General features: G+C 42.4%; 2 protein-coding genes across 7 annotated transcripts in view; one reads left to right on the forward strand and one right to left on the reverse strand.

Annotated features, from left to right (window-relative positions):
• TADA2A (transcriptional adaptor 2A) overlaps window positions 1-6,056 on the reverse strand; it is a 46,922-nt gene extending 40,866 nt beyond the window's left edge. For 2 of the 3 annotated variants that reach the window (XM_049702281.1, XM_033431588.2), the window contains exon 1: window positions 4,034-4,158. Coding sequence is in view for 2 of the 3 variants with exons in the window: in XM_033431588.2 (XP_033287479.1) it covers window positions 4,034-4,058 (25 nt within the window). In the remaining variant the exon portion in view is untranslated. Of the gene's footprint in view, window positions 1-4,033; window positions 4,159-5,946 lie in introns of those variants that run through there. The other variant, XM_049702280.1, reaches the window with a different exon arrangement.
• Window positions 6,057-6,471: 415 nt separating this feature from the next.
• ACACA (acetyl-CoA carboxylase alpha) overlaps window positions 6,472-18,186 on the forward strand; it is a 283,052-nt gene continuing 271,337 nt past the window's right edge. For 2 of the 4 annotated variants that reach the window (XM_033431572.2, XM_004271716.4), the window contains exon 1: window positions 6,472-7,032. Coding sequence is in view for 1 of the 4 variants with exons in the window: in XM_004271716.4 (XP_004271764.1) it covers window positions 6,995-7,032 (38 nt within the window). In the remaining 3 variants the exon portion in view is untranslated. The remainder of the gene's footprint in view (window positions 7,033-18,186) is intronic. The other 2 variants (XM_033431571.2, XM_033431570.2) reach the window with 2 other exon arrangements.

An 18,186-nucleotide genomic window follows, 5' to 3' on the forward strand; every position in this document is an offset into this window, starting at 1 on the left:
AAAATGGACCTTAAACATGAAAAGACATTCAACTTCACTCATAATAAGAGAAATCTACACTGAGATATAAGTTCTTACCCATCAGATTGGCAAACATTCAAAAGCTTGATAATATACTTTCTTAAGAAGACTGTGGGGAAATAGGCAACCTCATATATTGCTGACGGGAATGCAAAATGGCACAACTTCTATAGAAAGGAATTTAGCACTATCTAAATAAATGCATCCATTTATCTTTGGACCTAGAAATCCCACTTCTAGGAATTTACCCTGAATATACACCTCCAACAGTATAAGGTTATGCATTAGAACATTATTTATAACTGCAAAATACTACTTTGATGTCCAAGCACTGGACAGTAGTTGAACAAACTATGGTACGTTCACATAATCGAGTACTATACAACTATAAAAAAATAATCTCGGAGGCTTCCCTGGTGGCGCAGTGGTTGAGAGTCCGCCTGCTAATGCAGGGGACACGGGTTCGTGCCCCAGTCCGGAAAGATCCCACATGCCGCAGAGTGGCTGGGCCCGTGAGCCATGGCCTCTGAGCCTGCGCGTCCGGAGCCTATGCTCCGCAACGGGAGAGGCCACAACAGTGAGAGGCCCGTGTACCGCAAAAAATATATATAAATAAATAAAAATAACAATGTCTATAAAGCAGCATCGTATTTCCACGAGATACTATTAAGTGAAAAAAACAAGGTGCAAAAGAGCATACATAGTATGCTACGTTTTCAGGAAAAAATTAGGGAAAACAAAAGCAAAAACATATACACGTCTGTCTTTGCAAAAAGAAATAAAGGACAGATAAATTAGAAAACAATACCTACGAAGGGTTGAAGGAGGGGGAATGGAAAGGAGTGGAAGAGACCTAGGAAGGAGCAACAATTCTCCAAATATACCTTTTTGCATAGCTTTGACTTTTGGAAGCATACTCATGTTCTGCAAATTAGAAAATTAAACCACTAAATATGGGAAGGGAAAACTGAAAGCAGAACGAACAGATGAACCAAAAAGTATTTCAAAGGAATATCACAACCACAATGAGGAGGGGAAAAAAAGAACCAATCCAAGTAACTTATGAACATTTAACAACAGACCTTCAGTCTTGGGTGATGCAGAGAATCGCAAACAAACCCTGAACTTGTTGAAGTGGGTCTGTGTTATGTAGTGGTATGCACCAAGCAATCCTGAAATAATTCTGGATGTATTAAAAGACTGAGCAAATGAATAATAGTGCTAATGCTGGGAGCCAGGGTTTTCACTGAGGAAAGGACACACAAACAAGGAACGTGGTGGGGGGACAAAAAAAGGGCCTAGGAAGGTGAACTGGAGGTTATCAGTGTGAACTCATGATTTCTAAGAAAGTGCATCTATGGATATACGCATGTATATGCAACTGTGTACATATACTGGTATAGATGTACGTAGTGTATACCTACCATGTATTTCCCAGCGCTGTGGGCCAAAAAGGCCCAGATGCCAAGATACTCTAGTAGAAATAAGCAATGGCCATATCTTGGTCTCTAATGGCACTCCTTTCTAAAAGGACCAAGGGCTCCTCAGAGAAGTGGCTGATTCTAGGGCTGGGGCATGGGAGGTAGAAGATGCACCTCGAACATGTAGCCATGCCAAAAAGTAAGGAGATGCTCAAAAAAGCGATGGGGCACGTCACAAGGTTGCAAGAGCCGGCTTGAAGGGGCTCACAGTGTTCAAATTAGGACAATCTGAGAACCAAAGTAAGTATGATAATGAATTATAAACCACTGAAAATAAAGGAATTCATGCATGCATACTTATAATAAATAAGTGAAACGGGAGGTCTCTTGATTATAGTAGAATGCTAAGCACTAACTAGTAAATATGGAGAGTGCTGGATGCAGGGGGAAAAATCATTTTGTGACCATCGTAGTAAAGACTGGATCAGGCAAAAATCATCAATGGATGCTAACTAGGGAGAAATTCTGATGAGGAACAGGATATTTTATGGCCTGAAAGTGTCTCCTTATGGGTTGCTTATTAGACGCAAGAGAAAAAATAGACATTAAACAGTGAAGAACTCAAATGCACACCTTGACTGGGTTTTCTTTTTTTTTTTTTTGCGGTATGCGGGCCTCTCACTGTTCTGGCCTCTCCCGTTGCGGAGCACAGGCTCCGGACGCACAGGCTCAGCGGCCATGACTCACGGGCCCAGCCACTCCGTGGCATGTGGGATCTTCCCGGACCGGGGCATGAACCCGTGTCCCCTGCATCGGCAGGCGGACTCTCAACCACTGCGCCACCAGGGAAGCCCCCGTTGACTGGGTTTTCAAAATTAACATCGCTAATGAGGAACACAGCAAGACCAGACAAACCCAAAATGAGACACCTCTAGTTTTAAACAGGGGAGAAAGGGGCTGTATTCTTCAAAAGTGTCAATCACTAAAGACAAAGGCTGTGGACATGTTTCAGTTTAAACGAGGCTAAAGAGACACAGCAACTTAATGCAAGACCTGAACCCTGACTGTATCCTGTATGGGAAGGAAAAAAAACATCGTCAAGGACATTATTGAGTCAGCTGACAAAACTGGAATACAGACGGCAGGTTAGATAAAAGTATTTTATCAGTGTTATACTTACTAAAGTTGGCAACTCTACTGAGGCTAGAATGTACTGAAGTTAGAAGAGAATATCCCTAGTCTCAGGAAATAAACACTAAAGTACTTAGGGGCCATGATGTATGTCCCTAAGCCCTCAAATGATTCTGAAAAAAAAATATGGGGTATGTATATCTACTTATAAATACATATATATGTGAATAAATATGTATATTTATAGATAGAGAACTATGAAAATAGAGTAAAAGGTTTACAAAAGGTGTATGGATATTCTTTGTACTATTCTTATTCTTCCAACTTTCCTGTCTGAAATTGTTTCCAAATAAAAATTTCAAAGTTTAGCTTAAAAATATTAAAAAAAACACTTTTTTAAAAATTTTTAATTATTTTGAAAAGGGGGAGAGAGTGGTTTCAGTTTACACTCCCAGCATGGGGATAATTCATTTAGGCTCTTTCTCTGTGTGAAAATGAAAGATCTGAACTAGATGTACTGGAAGACTCCATTCTGTCCTAAATATATATAGGGAGTCTGATGAGAGAGTAAATTAGAGCCGCTTTAAGAAACTGCTGAGGGACTTCCCTGGTGGTCCAGTGGGTAAGACTCGGTGCTCCCAATGCAGGGGGCCCGGGTTCAATCCCTGGTCAGGGAACTAGATCCCGCATGCATGCCACAACAAAGAGTCCGCGTCCCACAACTAAAAGGTCCCACGTGCTGCAACTAAGACCTGGCCTAGCCAAAAGCAAAATAAGTAAATGGAAGGGAGGGAGGGAGGGAGGGAGGGAGGGAGGGAGGGAGGGAGGGAGGGAGGGAGGGAGGGAGGGAGGGAGGGAGGGAGGAAGAAACTGCTGAGGAGGATACACCCCAAAAGTGACTTTCTGATTCTTCTCATTGGGACACTACTAACATCTAACAATGGATTTCTATTTCTGCCAAATCTCTTATCTTCAGAAGAAAAGAAAAAGTGTATTTTTTCCTCCATAGTTGTGGCTGCCTGGATTTACTTCACATGTACGCCATAAATCTCTGCACTATTACTGTACTATAGTTTACTCTTAGAATACAAGTGCCAAAAAAGCAGGGGCAGGAGCATTTCTTTTATTCTACCACTGACATTAGTTCTTACCAAGGCGCCTGAAATATGTTATTGATTCTAAAGAGAAATTCAACTGCTTTTTTAAGTCGAACTACGGGTTAATCGTATTATGAATGGTCCACCTGAGCTTAATTTTCTTATAAGACCTTGAGTGTCATGTGCTCAGTTTTGTATCATGTGTTCAGTAGTAGTGGCTGATTTTATTCTGATTTGATACCCATTCCTTTAGGATCAGATTCACATGGCTTCATCTTCAAAGTGCTTATTTTTCTTCTTTGATCAACTTCCACTTCAGTTTGCTATTAATATTCACCTGGGACTTGTTCCCGTGGTACTTACTGCTAAAGGAACTCAAACGGTCCATTCCCCAGTTGGCAAAGACTGCTTTGATCTTCCTCAATGTAGGGCTCCTTCAAGGAGATTTCAGAACTGGCCAACACAGACACCAAAGCTGATGACGCCCCCTATAAACAAACAAAAGTGGCACATGGATGAGAAAATACTTTAAAGGGACAAGATAAAGAGAACATAATGCAACTTACTCAACTGTACCACATCCTAGCTTTGTAAGGCTAAGCAAATTAGTTTATCTCTACAAGCTTGTTCCCTCCTCTGTAAAATGGATGATACAATCATATCCACCTTCTAGAGTTGCTGAAGATTAAATATCAAAATCCACATAGATAATGTACCATAGCGCCAGGCCCATAGTAAGCCCTCTACAAAGGCTACATATCTCTAATAAACAACAACTGATTTTCTCTGCCAGGCCTCACTTTTCTCCTTAGCCCTCCTTCCTTTGGGAAACTGACTTTCATATGGCTTTCGTGGGGTTACGAGTCCCAATACTCCACCCCCCAGCCCCACAGCAGCTAAAGCAACCAGATCTGTTCTTACCGAAAGCTGAATCTTGAGTAAGGTATCCAAGGAAAGAGGGCAGGTTAGAGCTCATTCACTAGCCAAAGAATCTGGTCCAAGAGATCTGGCTCTTGAGATCCCCATCCGCAAGGGTAGCCCAATGGTGTAGGTTTGTTTGTTTGTTTTTTCTCATTTCTCTATCGTTCCAGTAATACTTAAATCTGAATGAACGTCTATTACTAGAAAACTAAGGAATCCTATCTATTACAACGTACATTTTGTTCACTAATTTATTCTTTGAACAGCTATTTAATAGGTATGTACTATATACAAAGTTATCTTTTTGAAGACATAAATGAACTCATATTTCACGAAGTCATGAAAACATCCCCCCTCCCTCTATACTCCCATATCGTTTTATCTATCTCTTTTTTTGGCATTTTTCACATTCCACTTTGTGAGAATCACTTCTGAATGCATATTTTCCCCATTTCTAGACTAAATGAAAGCAGGGACTACATCAAATACAAATTTGTATGTCTTAAAGCACCAAGCACAGTGCCAAGAGGAAAGAACTCAATAAACACAAATGTAATGGACATATAAATGTTAATTCTACAAAAAGGTTAGTTCATCATTAGTTCTCCTGCAGTGACTTCTTTCACCTGATAGTTTTAGCTTGGGGAATAATTCATCGTTAACTGTATGGGACACTCACATAAAACTGTCAATGAACTTGTCTTTTCCAGGAATGAACTGGAGTGGTTACCCCTCTGCTCTGGTCCCAGGAAAATGAGTTTGAAGAAAAGTGAGCTTAGTAAGGGGTATTATGCACTCAATAATGAAATAATGGCCAACATTTACTGAATATTTTTCATATGCCAGGCACTGTAGTATCACTGTATGTGGATTGTCTCTGAATCCTTACAACCTTCTGAGGCATGCTGCTTTTTTAAGAAAGGAAAGGAACCTCTGAAAGACTGTCACTTGCACAATGTCTTACAGTTAGTGAACAGCAGCGTCACTTCAACAGAGGTTAGTAGAGATGGTCAAGTAAAGGATGTATACAGTCTCAAACACTCCACGTTGTAAGCGCAATATTGCAATAAGCGGAATCTTCTTTTTTCCTCTTTCTTCACACAAGAGATATTTCTGACGCTAACATCCATGAAAGGATGGATGCTAGTTCCACATTAACATCTGCCAAATTCCAAGAAGTTACTGGGAGGAGGAGGGAAGGAACGTGAAGAGCATTCGATGTGGTGCGGGGGACAGGCGCAGGCTTGGGAGTTTTGCGGACAAGATTCGAAGCCACACGTCGTTCCTTATTAACCGTGTGATCTCGGGCAAGTCATTCTACTGGAGCCTCAGACCACCTCACCTCTAAAACTGACCCGAAATATCTACTTGGAAGGCCTACTTGAAAACAAGGGGTAACGTCAGCTAAGAACGGGATTTCGCGTTCCCTTGCAGCAGAGCCAGGAAGAGCCAGGCTGGGACCCAGCGGGGCCGCCCAGGGGGCGGGGCGCGTCAGGCCGCGGCGGGGCGGGGCCCCAGGGCTCAGGCCCGCCCCACGCCGCCCTCCCCCACGGCGCGGCGTGGCCCGCCCCCCCGCCCCCCTCGCCCCCCTCGCCCCCCTCGCCGCCGACGCCGCCGGGGCCCGCAGTCCACCCCCAATCCCGCCGCACCTCACGATCCCTGCCTCCCCCTTGTCCCGAGACTGGGGCTTGCGCCCCGCCGCCGCCCGCCCGCAGCGCCTCGTGCCTCACCTCACTTCGTTCCCCTCCTCCGCGCCGAGGAAACGCCAGCAGCGCGCGCGCCCTGGGCTTGCGTGCTCGCTCCCGCGCGGCGCAGGCGCGAGCGGGCCGCGCGCTCGCCGCCTCCGCCCAGTCCCCGCCCCGGCCGTCGCGGCCTCGCCGCGTGCGGCTCTTCAACGGCTGCCCCTCCCTCCGTCCCCGACCCTTCCCTACGCGTGCGCTAGCGCCTGGCCTCTGGCAGAGGCCTTGGAGGGTGGGCCTTTGAGCAGCTTGTCTGAGTTTTGAGTCGGACCAGTAATCATTTTTCCCTGGGGGCGCGTTGCTGGTTGCCGCAGGCTTGCCGGTGCGTGGTGCCGTTTGAGCCGCTCTAGAGTGCGGTGAGCTGGAGCGGGCCGGTACTGCCCCCCCGCTTTTGTGTTTTCTAACATTCCCACCCCTCACCTCTGTTGCAGCCTCGAACAAAATCAAGGCTAAGGGACTGGGCCCAAGACGGCGAGCGGTGGTCGCCTTTCGAAGCTGGGTCTTGCAGTGCTGCTCATGGATTAACCAGACTGCCTGAAAGGTTTAAGGGTTCACAGGGTACGTTTGATTCAGATGCTTCTGGAACGTCGAAATTATCTTCTTTGGAAAGAACCATCCCCTCTTTGGGCTTCAGGGGCCCAGACTGAGGCGCAATGATGAGAGGATGTGGTGGTCCACTCTGATGTCAATCTTGAGGGCTAGGTATGTCCCAACATCTCTTGTTACTACTAACTATTATAATAGCTGCCATTTGTCGAGTATTTTCTGCATGCCAGGCATTGTACAAAGGGGGTTACATACATGGTCCCGTTTCATCTTCAAAAACAACCTTATGGGGTAGACACTAATTATTATCGTCCCCATTTTCCAGGTGAAAACCTTTAGACTCTGCCTTGTGAACAACTTGGGATCACACTGCTAGACCGTGTTGGGGAAGGGGATTCAAACAGTAGTTTAGCTTAACCATCATGCTAATATATCTATTTAGAAGTCTTTCATAAATTTGCCCAACCTCTTATAGAATTCATTTACACTTTATGCCTGTGTGGCCTCTTTACTCATTTTTTAGTATCTGAGTCATACAAGTTCATACTAAAAAAAAAAAAAAGTTAGAATATTTGCATGAGCAAAAATATGTGAAAACCAGCTCCCACCATGATAGTTAACATTTTGCTATACATTCTTCTAGATATTTTTCTATGCTTCATGTCAATAAATTTAGAATAGTTTTACATTTGATGTATTCTGAAAATCTATTCGTTTATCAAATATTTGATGAGAAGAATGTTCTAGGTGCTGGGAATTCAGCTGTGAACAAAACAAAGTCTCTGTCTCATAATAAGGGGGGAGATTGACATTAAGCAATACACATAATATATTACTAAATAATAGCTAATGCCCAGTAATGTGGCAAGTTTTTAAAAAAATTAGGAGAAAGGGGATGCTTTATTAGATGGGGTAGACAAGGAAGTCCTCTTAATTGTAAGCAGAAATCTAATCATTAAATGAGGGAGGCAGCTGTGTGGATTTCTAGAGAGAAATTGTTCCAGGAGAAAAGAAATGGCAATTAAAATAGCCCTGACTGCTTGGCATGTTGGAGAAGAAGCAAGGAGAGCAGTGAGGCTGGAGCACAGCAAATTAAAGCAATAAGTTGGATAACAGGCAGAAGCGAGATTGTATATCTGGTAAGCCATGTGGGACTTTAGATTTTATTAGAATGTGATAGAATACCATGGAAGGGTTGAGAACAAAGGAATAATCAGATTTGTTTTAAAAGGATCTCTCTGGCAGTTGTGTGGAGAATAGATAGTAGAAACATAAAAATTGGCCTTAAAATCATTACTCGTCCAGCAGTTGTTCAACAGGTAGTTTATGAACATTGATGTTTCAGCTACACCTTTACAACACCTTCACCTCTGCAAACAGAAAATGGGTTCAAACCTTTAGGACTTATCTTCATGTCTTTCTCATCTAAACTGAAAGTTTTTGAGTCTGGCTAGGGCATATATCCAGATCTGGACGTCACGACTGTCAACAAACTGAATATGAGTCATCAATGTTGTACTGTTGTGGAAAAACAGTCCCACATAATACTGGGATCTATTCATTAAAAACACAGCATTCATCTGGAAATTACCCTTCCTCTTCAATTGATGTTAGGCCCTCATTAGAATTCTAAGCCCCAATTTAGTCATTCATTGTGCTTAAGAAAGATGTGGAGAAATGAAAATGCACCGTGAGGGTAAGGGTAACAGTGATTAAGGCAGTGTTTTTCTGGGTTTTTGCCTTCAGCAATGTGGTGGCATCAGGCAAATTTGGAGGAGAAATGAAAGGTCTGTCTCAGATACCTGTTTTGCAATCTGAGTGAAATGACATAAATGAATTTAGAGCTCAGAGAGGCCAGGGCTAAAATGCTATAACCATATTAGAATTGTTTCTTTGGTTGTGTGTCTTCTTTGTAACCTCAGTGCCCAGAAGTGCATCCTGGACAAATATTTGCAAAATGAGCAGGTAAAGGCAAAGGTATGGATGAAGTCACTCAGGCAAGGAAAAGAGATGTCCAGGCTCTGTAATGTGGCTGCCATTGATTGTCTCCAAATATCCCCACAGGCTCCCCTTGAGCTGCTTAGCTGCTGTGGTTAGAACCAGAAGTGCAGTTTCTGAGCCTTCCTCCCAGTGGAAATGACTATCTGCCATTTCTAGTTACTTGCTATGTCCTGAGTACTGAAAGACTTTATAAACTTTACCTCATCTAATATTTATTTTTCCTGTATCTGAAGTGGCTCTTTGTAGTTTGGTATACAAATACTTTTAAATTAAAAAAAATTTTTTTAATTAATTTATTTTTAAAATTAATTTTATTTTGGCTGCGTTGGGTCTTCGTTGCTGTGTGTGGGCTTTCTCTAGTTGCGGCGAGCGGAGGCTACTCTTCCTTGTGCGTGGGCTTCTCATTGCGGTGGCTTCTCTTGTTGTGGAGCATGGGCTCTAGGCATGCGGGCTTCAGTAGTTGTGGCACGTGGGCTCAGTAGTTGTGGCTCGCGGGCTCTAGAGCGCAGGCTCAGTAGTTGTGGCACACGGGCTTACTTGCTCTGCAACATGTGGGATCTTCCCTGACCAGGGAATCGAACCCATGTCCCCTGCATTGGCAGGCGGATTCTTAACCACTGCGCCACCAGGGAATCCCCTTGGTATACAAATAGATAAAAACAAAAAGTCTAAAAGTCTAGCCATGCCTTCTAGGTTTCAACTTCCTCCCCTTTAAACTCTAAGATAACCCCAGTCAATGTAAATTAGCCAGAGATTTATGTCTGGGAGCAGAGCCCTTTGCTTTGCCAATTGCAGGGTCTCTTAAAGGCAAGGAGTTTCCTGTGATGCACTCAGTAGAGAGGACTTCATGCCACAAAAGGCCTGAGCCTCAAGGATTGCAGCTCTTAGGGCTCAGCCCTTTGAGTTCACACACTAAGGCACTTTCACAGAAGCCCTGGGTCCACCATGGCCCAGCTCAGGACTGGTTCCAGCCTCCTCAGCCTCTGTTGCTGTCTCTTGCATTCAGAAGCATTGCCATCCTCTTGTCCCCATTTGCTCCCCGCCCCCCATATCTTTCTTCTTTTGTGGCCACCCTAGTCAGAGGAGATAGGAAATCAGTCCTTTTCTTTCCAGGAGTTTCCTAGATTGCTCTTTTAACTTGATCAACCTCAACCATGACCAGTCTGCAGAGGAAGGGTTGAAGTACTCTTGCTAAGCTACTTAAGGAAATGGAAGGTCTACATATAGCTACTTCTCCACACAGTGGCTTGACTGGAGTGCTTCTGCATAAGTAAGAGGGCCCTAAACATCTCAAAGATGAACAAGAGGGGGAAGAATTCTGCCAAAGGACCTTACTGCATCCCATTTTACAGATAAGGAAAAACAAGGCTCCGAGAGGTAAAAACCACTTGCCCTAAGTCATTCAGTTACTAGGTAGTACAGCCAGAATTAAAATCAGGTCTGTCCAAATGTAACTAATAAACTCCCTCTGGCTATTCAAAGTGAAAAGTTAGCAAGTATTAGGATTTTCATAATGCCATGGCCATTATGCCAAATTTTCATGAATCCAGCCCTTTGCTACCCATCTCCTCTGCCTCTTCCTCACCCTCACCTTACTGACTTTCTTCTTTTTGGGGGCTCCGCGCGGCTTGTGGGATCTTAGTTCCCCGACCAGGGATTGAACCCCGGGCCCCGGCAGTGAGGGTGCCGAGTCCTAACCACTGGACTGCCAGAGAATACCCTCACTGACTTCTTTTTGATCTCCACAAAGCGCAGGATGTCTGTCTGTTGAAACAGCAGGCTTGGGGTAGAATCTAAAAGTTAGGTGAACCAGGAATGTATTGTTGCTGAGCGACTCCTGTTTATCAGGAAAATTTTAAATGCCTGCTAGGCAGCCTGGCTGCATGCCTTTCAGCCTGATGAACGAGGCCTCCACCTTTTGACCTTCAAAACAGGCTCCTGAAGTATTTTGCATCATTTGATGACAGGCAGTCTATACTCTTTTGCAACCAACAAGTGCCTAGTAAGTGTTTGAAATATGAATTGTAAGAAACCTGGCCCAGTTTAATATAATTGAAAAAGCATGTACTTTGAAGCCTTTCCTGAATTTGAATCCTAACTACCTTCAAGAATTTAGCAAACTATTATCTTTCTGTGTCTCTTTTCTCTTCATATGTAAAATGAAAATAATAATACCTAATTTATAAGAGTTTTATAAGGATATGATGATGTATGTGTAGTACCTAGTTCATGGTGGGAGTCAAATGAATTATAATTGTAGTTTTAATTTTAATTCTAGAAGTGCTTCAGAGTATGACCTTGGGGCTTGCTTAGAAGTGTTCTAGGCTAGGTTGGCCAGTGCTCAGCATTGGAATATTTTCATTATTTTATTTATTTTTTATTATTTTTTTAATTTTTATTTTATTTTTATTTTTTTTTATTTTCATTATTTTAACCAAGAACTATCTACTGGAAACCTGTAGGCTTCCAAAACACCAAATTAAACAGAATTTTCTTTTGCTACCTGCTTCTTTAGCACCTTCCTCACTATACAAAACTAAAGAGAGTGTACATTATCTCACAGGTCATAGGACAAATGCATAGTTGCGATCAAGGATGAATAATCCAGGCTTACGTCAAATGCAGGACATGCTCAGGAGCTCCGTCTCATTAAATTGATGTAAATAGTGAACAGACTTATGCATCGTGAGCAATTAACTGTAAGACTGTTCTATAGAGTGCTATTGTAATCAAATAAAACTTACAAGGTTAATCTGATGCATATTTAATGATATATGTAATTGTTATTGTGCTGCATGATAATCAGGCCTTAAATGTTAAGCTGTTTACATAAATGGCTGTAACTGGTTATTTTTACACAGCCAAACACATTTTTTAGTGTTTACTCACTTTACTAATTTTCTGGAATCTATAATCATGCCAAGGACAGCAGTTTTCTCTGAAGCCCTTTACTATTTAATCATGTGCTCACACACACATGAACACACTCTTCAAAATGACACAGCAGTGTTGTCTCCCAACTTGGCACTAAAAACAGCTACTGTGCAAGGCTCTTTGTATACACTGTCTCATTTTAGTCCTTAAAAATCCCTCAAGGGAGGTGTTGTTACTCCCATTTTACTGATGCAGAAATTGACGCTCAGAGAGTGTAAGCAGGCAGCATAGTAGTCATTCAAACTTCTATCCCCAACCTCTAAACTTTATACAACCTCAGAAGGTAATGGATCCCAGCAGAGATATGTCAAGTTTTTTTAGGAAATAGAACGGCTCCTGAGAAATACAGAGTATGCATACACATCCAAAGGAAGAATGAGTCAGCCTGCAAGAGGTGGGGGTTAGTTAGTAATGGAAGAGTTGGAGTCTGTTGAAGCTGACTTTCTTGTGCCCATTCAAGGAAGAGGCTCGGCCAATGAATTTTCAAGCACAATCGCTCCAGTATTGGCTATTATAGAGATACTATATCAACCTAATGCCACTGGATATTTGAATTTTAGAAATAACTCCACTTGTTCTAATTCCTTAAGAAAGAATCATACAGAGGTTAAACTAGTGTTTCTCAACCTTTTTTTTTTTTTTAATCATTATTGCCAGCCCTAAAGAGCCTTTTTAGACATTTTTTTTTTCTTAATTTGCTTTCCCGGATGAACTTTTAAGACCACAGATATGCTAGCTGTATATCTGTTTATGTACTGTATGTATATCTGTACTTTTTACATAAAAAGTAAGATTGTTTTTGCTCCTCAAGAAGAAGATTTTTTTTTTTTCCTCCTTCATTGAGAGTGCACAGGTTAAACAATGATGCAGGAGTAATGCAGCTTCCTATATAGGCCTACCTTTAGGTTTGGGATAGTTGTACAGAAGACAGTATTTCTATACATGTGACTATTGTATTTCTCATTATAAATAAGTTGATAATTTTACGTATGAGCGTGGTTAGTATGAATCTACTCCTAAATAATGGGACCATTCTCTATGCGTGGAAAATTTGGGTTTCTAAGCTTGTAAAACAGCCTGAGAGGTCTTCTGACAGACAGCCTGCTAGCCTTCCACAAGTCAACCTCCAGAGCAAACCTTTTTATTTGAAACTTCTAGAGCATTCTTATGTGTTTATTCCTTCATTCCATAAATATTTATTGAGTCCTACTGTAGGCCGAGGTAGTAGGGATTCAACGACTAATCAAATAATCTCTGCCCTCAAAAAGAAGCTCAGTGACTAGCGGGGGAGACAGATGGGCCTGCAGATAATTACGATACAAGGTAATATGTGCTGTAACAGAGGTGTGCTAGGTACACTGTGGGCTCCAAGAAGAGACTGGCCAATTCTAGGGAGAATAAAGGGGTAGGTCTTTGGGAAGTGATGAGTTAAGTCTTGGAGAAGAATGGGAAGGAAATTCCAAACAGAGAGATCAAATTATTCAAAGGTCAGAAGCATGAGATAGCATGCAGTTTGGTCTTTGTGACTGGAGTACAGAGAGCAAGAAAGGAGGGCCACTGTCCATGAAGCTACAAGGTACACAGAGGTCAGACCATAGCGGGCTTTGGACGTTACTCCAGAGGCCATGGAGAGCCAGTGAGGCATTTTGAGCTGGGGAGTGGTGATATCACTAATCTGGTTTTAGACCTATCTCTGGCAGTGATGTGGACTAATAAGTGGCAAAAGGAAAGGCCAGGAGTTTCAGAAGTCCAAGTAAGAGATGATGAAGGCTTGAGCTAACATGGTTGGAATGGGGAATGAGGAAAAATAAATGGATTTAAGCTGTTTAAGAAGTAATTGGGGGGAAATCCCTGGCTGTCCAGTGGTTAGGGCTCCACACTCTCACTGCTGAGGGCCTGGGTTCGATCCCTGGTTGGGGAACTAAAATCCCACAAGCCACGCGGTGTGGCCAAAAAAAAAGTAATGGGGGAAGGGGAGTAACTAAGGTGGTAGAATTAAAGATGGTTCTCAATGTCCAGTTTGGTTGACTGGGTAGATGATGGTGTCACCAAGACAGGGACCATAGGGCTAAGAGCAGACACAAAGTAGAAAAGAGCAGGTTTTGTTCTGGATACGTGGAGTTTGAGGTGTCTGCAGGTTGTACAGGTGACATTCCGTAGGCAGATTCAAAAGCTAAAGGAGAGATCTGGGACAGAGACACAGATTAGGAAGTCAGCGCAGATCTCGGAATTTTGAAACCGTGGGAGATGATGAGCTTGCCTGAGCTCATTGAATGGAAAAAGAGAAAAGAAAGGTGAAAAGTAGAAACTTGGACGGCAACAACAGGTAAGATACAGAGGAAGACCCCGTAGTCCAGAAAGGGAGAAGTAGATTGAAGAGACAGAAGTGGTAGTAAAGATGGGGGTGGGCAGTAGTCAACAGAGCATTGAGACCCTATAGGACCTAAATAACTGAAAATATAGTGCTTCGCATGTAATTTAAAATAAAAATATTGGGAGTTCCCTGGCAGTCCAGTGGTTAGGACTTGGTGCTTTCACTGCTATGGCCCCGGGTTCAATCCCTGGTCGGGGAACTAAGATCCCGCAAGCCGAGTGGCATGGCCAAAATAAATAAATAAATCTTAAAAAAAATATATTATAAGCTATAAAATATGTGTAAGGGAAGTCCAACAAAGTTCTGATTTTTGTATGGTGACCTCTTTGATTATATCTTCTTTATTATCATTATTTTGGTGCCACTGATTGCTAGTGCCCTAAGTACATGTTTATTCACCTTCTCAGTAATCTAACAATATAGCACTGAGAGTACATCAAGGAAAATGGATTAGTCAGCATTGCCAAGTACTACAGAGAAGTCAAAGATAAAGGTTAAAAAGTGCTCATTGGAAAAAAGAAAAAGTACCAATTACTCTAGCATTTGGATAGACTTACATACTAGTGGAAGAGGAGTGAAAGTTCAGAAGTAAACCAAAATACATATAGGAATTAGTGTATGATGAAGATGGACTACTCAATAAATGGTGTGGACAATTAGATAACCATCTGGGGAAAAAATAAATGTCGGTCTATATCTCACACCAGGATAAACTCCAAATGGATTAAATATTTAAATAAAAATATAAAAATTGAAAACTATAAAAGTACTAAAAGAAAATATGAGAAAATTCCTTTATAATCTTGGCATGGGGAAGGAAAATCTTTCTAACTATGACTCAGAATACAGAAGGCATAAAAGGAGAGGTTAATACTTTGACCACACAACACTCAAAATTTCTGCAGAGTGAAATAACATCTTAAGCAATGTCAAAACATAAATATAGGACTTCCCTGGTGGCGCAGTGGTTGAGAGTCCACCTGCCGATGCAGGGGACACGGGTTCGTGCCCCGGTCCGGGAAGATCCCACATGCCGTGGAGCGTGTGGGCCTGTGAGCCATGGCCGCTGAGCCTGCGCGTCCGGAGCCTGTGCTCTGCAACGGGAGAGGCCACAACAGTGGGAGGCCCGCATACCTCAAAAACAAAACAAACATAAATATAAAATGGAAAAAAATGTTTGCAACTCATATCACAAAGAATAATCCTCCTAATACAAAGAAATAGATAAGAAAGAGTTCAGCCACCCAAGAGAATATCAATGAAGGATATAAATTGACAGGGCTCATGTGTCGTGGTTAAGAGCATAGAGGTTAAGGCCAGTGACCTATATTGGAATCCTAGCTGTGTCCACTTCCTCGCCCTGTGACCTCGGGCAAGTCTCTGATCCTTAGTTTTCTCTTCTATAAAATGCAGACAATTACAGCTTCAGAGGGTTAAGTGAGCTGAAGGCCAGGCTGGTGCCTCATGGTAAAAAGAAGGAAGGACACAGAGAAGATGGGTCCTAAATTTCTGGTATCTGGGATCCTTGAAATAAAGAGATTCAGGGAAGAGAACCAATTCAACTCCCATCTGTCTCTTCTTTCATTAAGGGCAGTTATTTACTAAGTCCCTCTAAGTGTCAGACACAGCCCTAGGCTTAGGGACGTAATGTAAATGTAAGCAAGACAGACATGGTCCTTGTCCTCAATGTAGCTTACCTCTGTAAGCGAGGTGTCAATCAAATGCCACAGAAATACATTACAAACAGATGAATACCATGAAGGAAATGTGCACTATAAAAGGGTATAATGGGGGATCCTGGTGGAGTCTGAGAGGTCAAAGGGGACTCTTCTTTTTTTGGCTGTGCCCCACCGCTTGCAGAATCTTAGTTCCCTGATCAGGGATTGAAGCCTGGCCACCGCAGTGAAAGTGCCGAGTCCTAACCACTGGACCGCCAGGGAATTCCTAAGGGGGGGGGGATCTATTAAGGAGGTTCTTTTGAGCGAATATCTGAAAGATGAGTAGGTGTTAAATAGGCAAATAGTGAAGGAAGGGGAGGGTGGGATGAGGGAGTGGAAACTGTGTTCCAGGCAGAGGGGACAGTGTAGACCCTGAGAGAAGGAAGAAGGAAGCTAGTCCACTGTGGCTGAAGCTAGAGTAAGGGGAAGAGTGAGGAGAGATGAAACTGGAGAGGGGGCAGGCCAGACTAGCGAGGGCCTTGACAGTCTTTGAAAATTTTTTTTATTGTGGTTTAGTTGATTAACATTGGCGATCATATTAAGCATTTTGGGTTTCGTCCTGATAGCAGTAGGAAGTCACTGATGTTTTTTAGCAGAAGAGTAACGAGATCTAATTTGCATTGGGGAAAGCTCATTCTGGCTGAAGGGTGGAGAACTGTGTGCAGATTGAAGCAAGGTAGGAGAGTTGCCGCGGGGAGACAGGTTCAGGGGCTGTGGTAGTTCAGACCTGTGAGATGCTCCCTGGCCTACCTGTTTCCCAGAGTTACTTTAGCAGGAGACAAAACTTTTATTCTTACTGTACATAGTAGATGTGCATTATGTGTTAGCTCTTATTATTATCTGCAGTTAGAGATAAAAGGCTTAAAATTAATCCACCAGGAAGAACGAGTATGTTGGAGCGAAAGGATTTCATGGAAAGGTATAGATACGGGAATCAGATGATTTCCTTTAGATGGGAAGGAGGGAGCTAAAAGGGTAAACAGTGATACCACAGCAGAAAGGAGAGGAGGCCAGACAGAAATCTCTAATGTGATGCTGCTCTGGCACGTGGGCTGTCTGTTCTGCCAAAGTTCATCTTCCCTGTGCTTTAGACACTCCTTTAGACAAATAAATATGTTAGGCAAAGGTACTTTATGGCTTATTCTGGAGAGCTGGAAAATAGGCCCAGGAGTTTAGATATTGCTACAGGTTGCACTTCTTTTCAACACCATGGAGTCATTATAAATGCTTAGGAAAGCAATATCTGAATAAATCACTCTGAAATTAAACCTGTGCATTACTTAGCTGGTTTAATTTCAGAATAAGACAATAACAGATACTAGCAGTTTTTTGAGAGCTGCTCATTTCTCTTCCTGCCATAAAGAATTGAATAGGGTTGGAATAGGCTGACAACCCAGCTACCTTATTTTGTCACATATGTGTTGACAAAGCAGAGTCCTTCAAGGTGGGAGTCCTTGAAGTCCTTCTAAGGAATAGGTTCAGTTTCCTGGGACTTTGAAACGTAAGTCCAGTAGCTTTTTAGCCATAGAAGTCAAAATGAAAACAGAATCTTGGAGCCAGAAGGCACTCCCAGAGCTTCAGAGCCTGGCAGGTGTTTATTTATGTGTAAATCAGCTTTGAGGAATACGTTTTATATTAGAAATATACTTTTGATAGTAAATGTTTCAAAGACAGAGGATTAGTATTCAGGAATATCGCCAGGAGTATAGGACTTCTACAACTCAATAAAAAAGGCTAACAACACAATAGAAAAAAAGGGAGAGGTTATAAGCAAGCAAGAGAAAACCTGAAGGCAAATGGATATATAGAAAGATGCTCAACCTCACCATTAAGCAGGAAAATGCACATAGGAACAACAATGACACACTACTTCATAGCCATCAGACTGGCAAAAATTTTAAAGTCTGAGATTTCCAAGTTAGGGAGGAGGTGGAACTGTAGGGACTCTCTTTACTGCTGGTGAGAATGTATTTGCTACAACCAATTTGGAGGACTATATGCAGTCTAGCAAAGTTGATGGTGTATGTACCCTCCAACCCATGAATTCTACTCCTTGGCATATGTCCTAGACATAGACATGTCCAAAAAAAGTTCATTGTAGAAGAAATAAACTGCTGATATTATATGTATAGTTTATAAGTCTTCAAAATAGTGTCTCTCATGTTGGATGTTTGATTCCTCAAGAGAGCAATAAAGACTTTACCCTATAACCTGTGCTGTTTATTCTTCTTTTCCAGTACATTAGGGAGCAGAAGTGACCTGAATAAGTCCTTGGCGAGTCTT

This window comes from Orcinus orca, chromosome 19 (assembly GCF_937001465.1).
Source record: "Orcinus orca chromosome 19, mOrcOrc1.1, whole genome shotgun sequence".
NCBI classification, from domain to species: Eukaryota; Metazoa; Chordata; class Mammalia; order Artiodactyla; family Delphinidae; genus Orcinus; species Orcinus orca.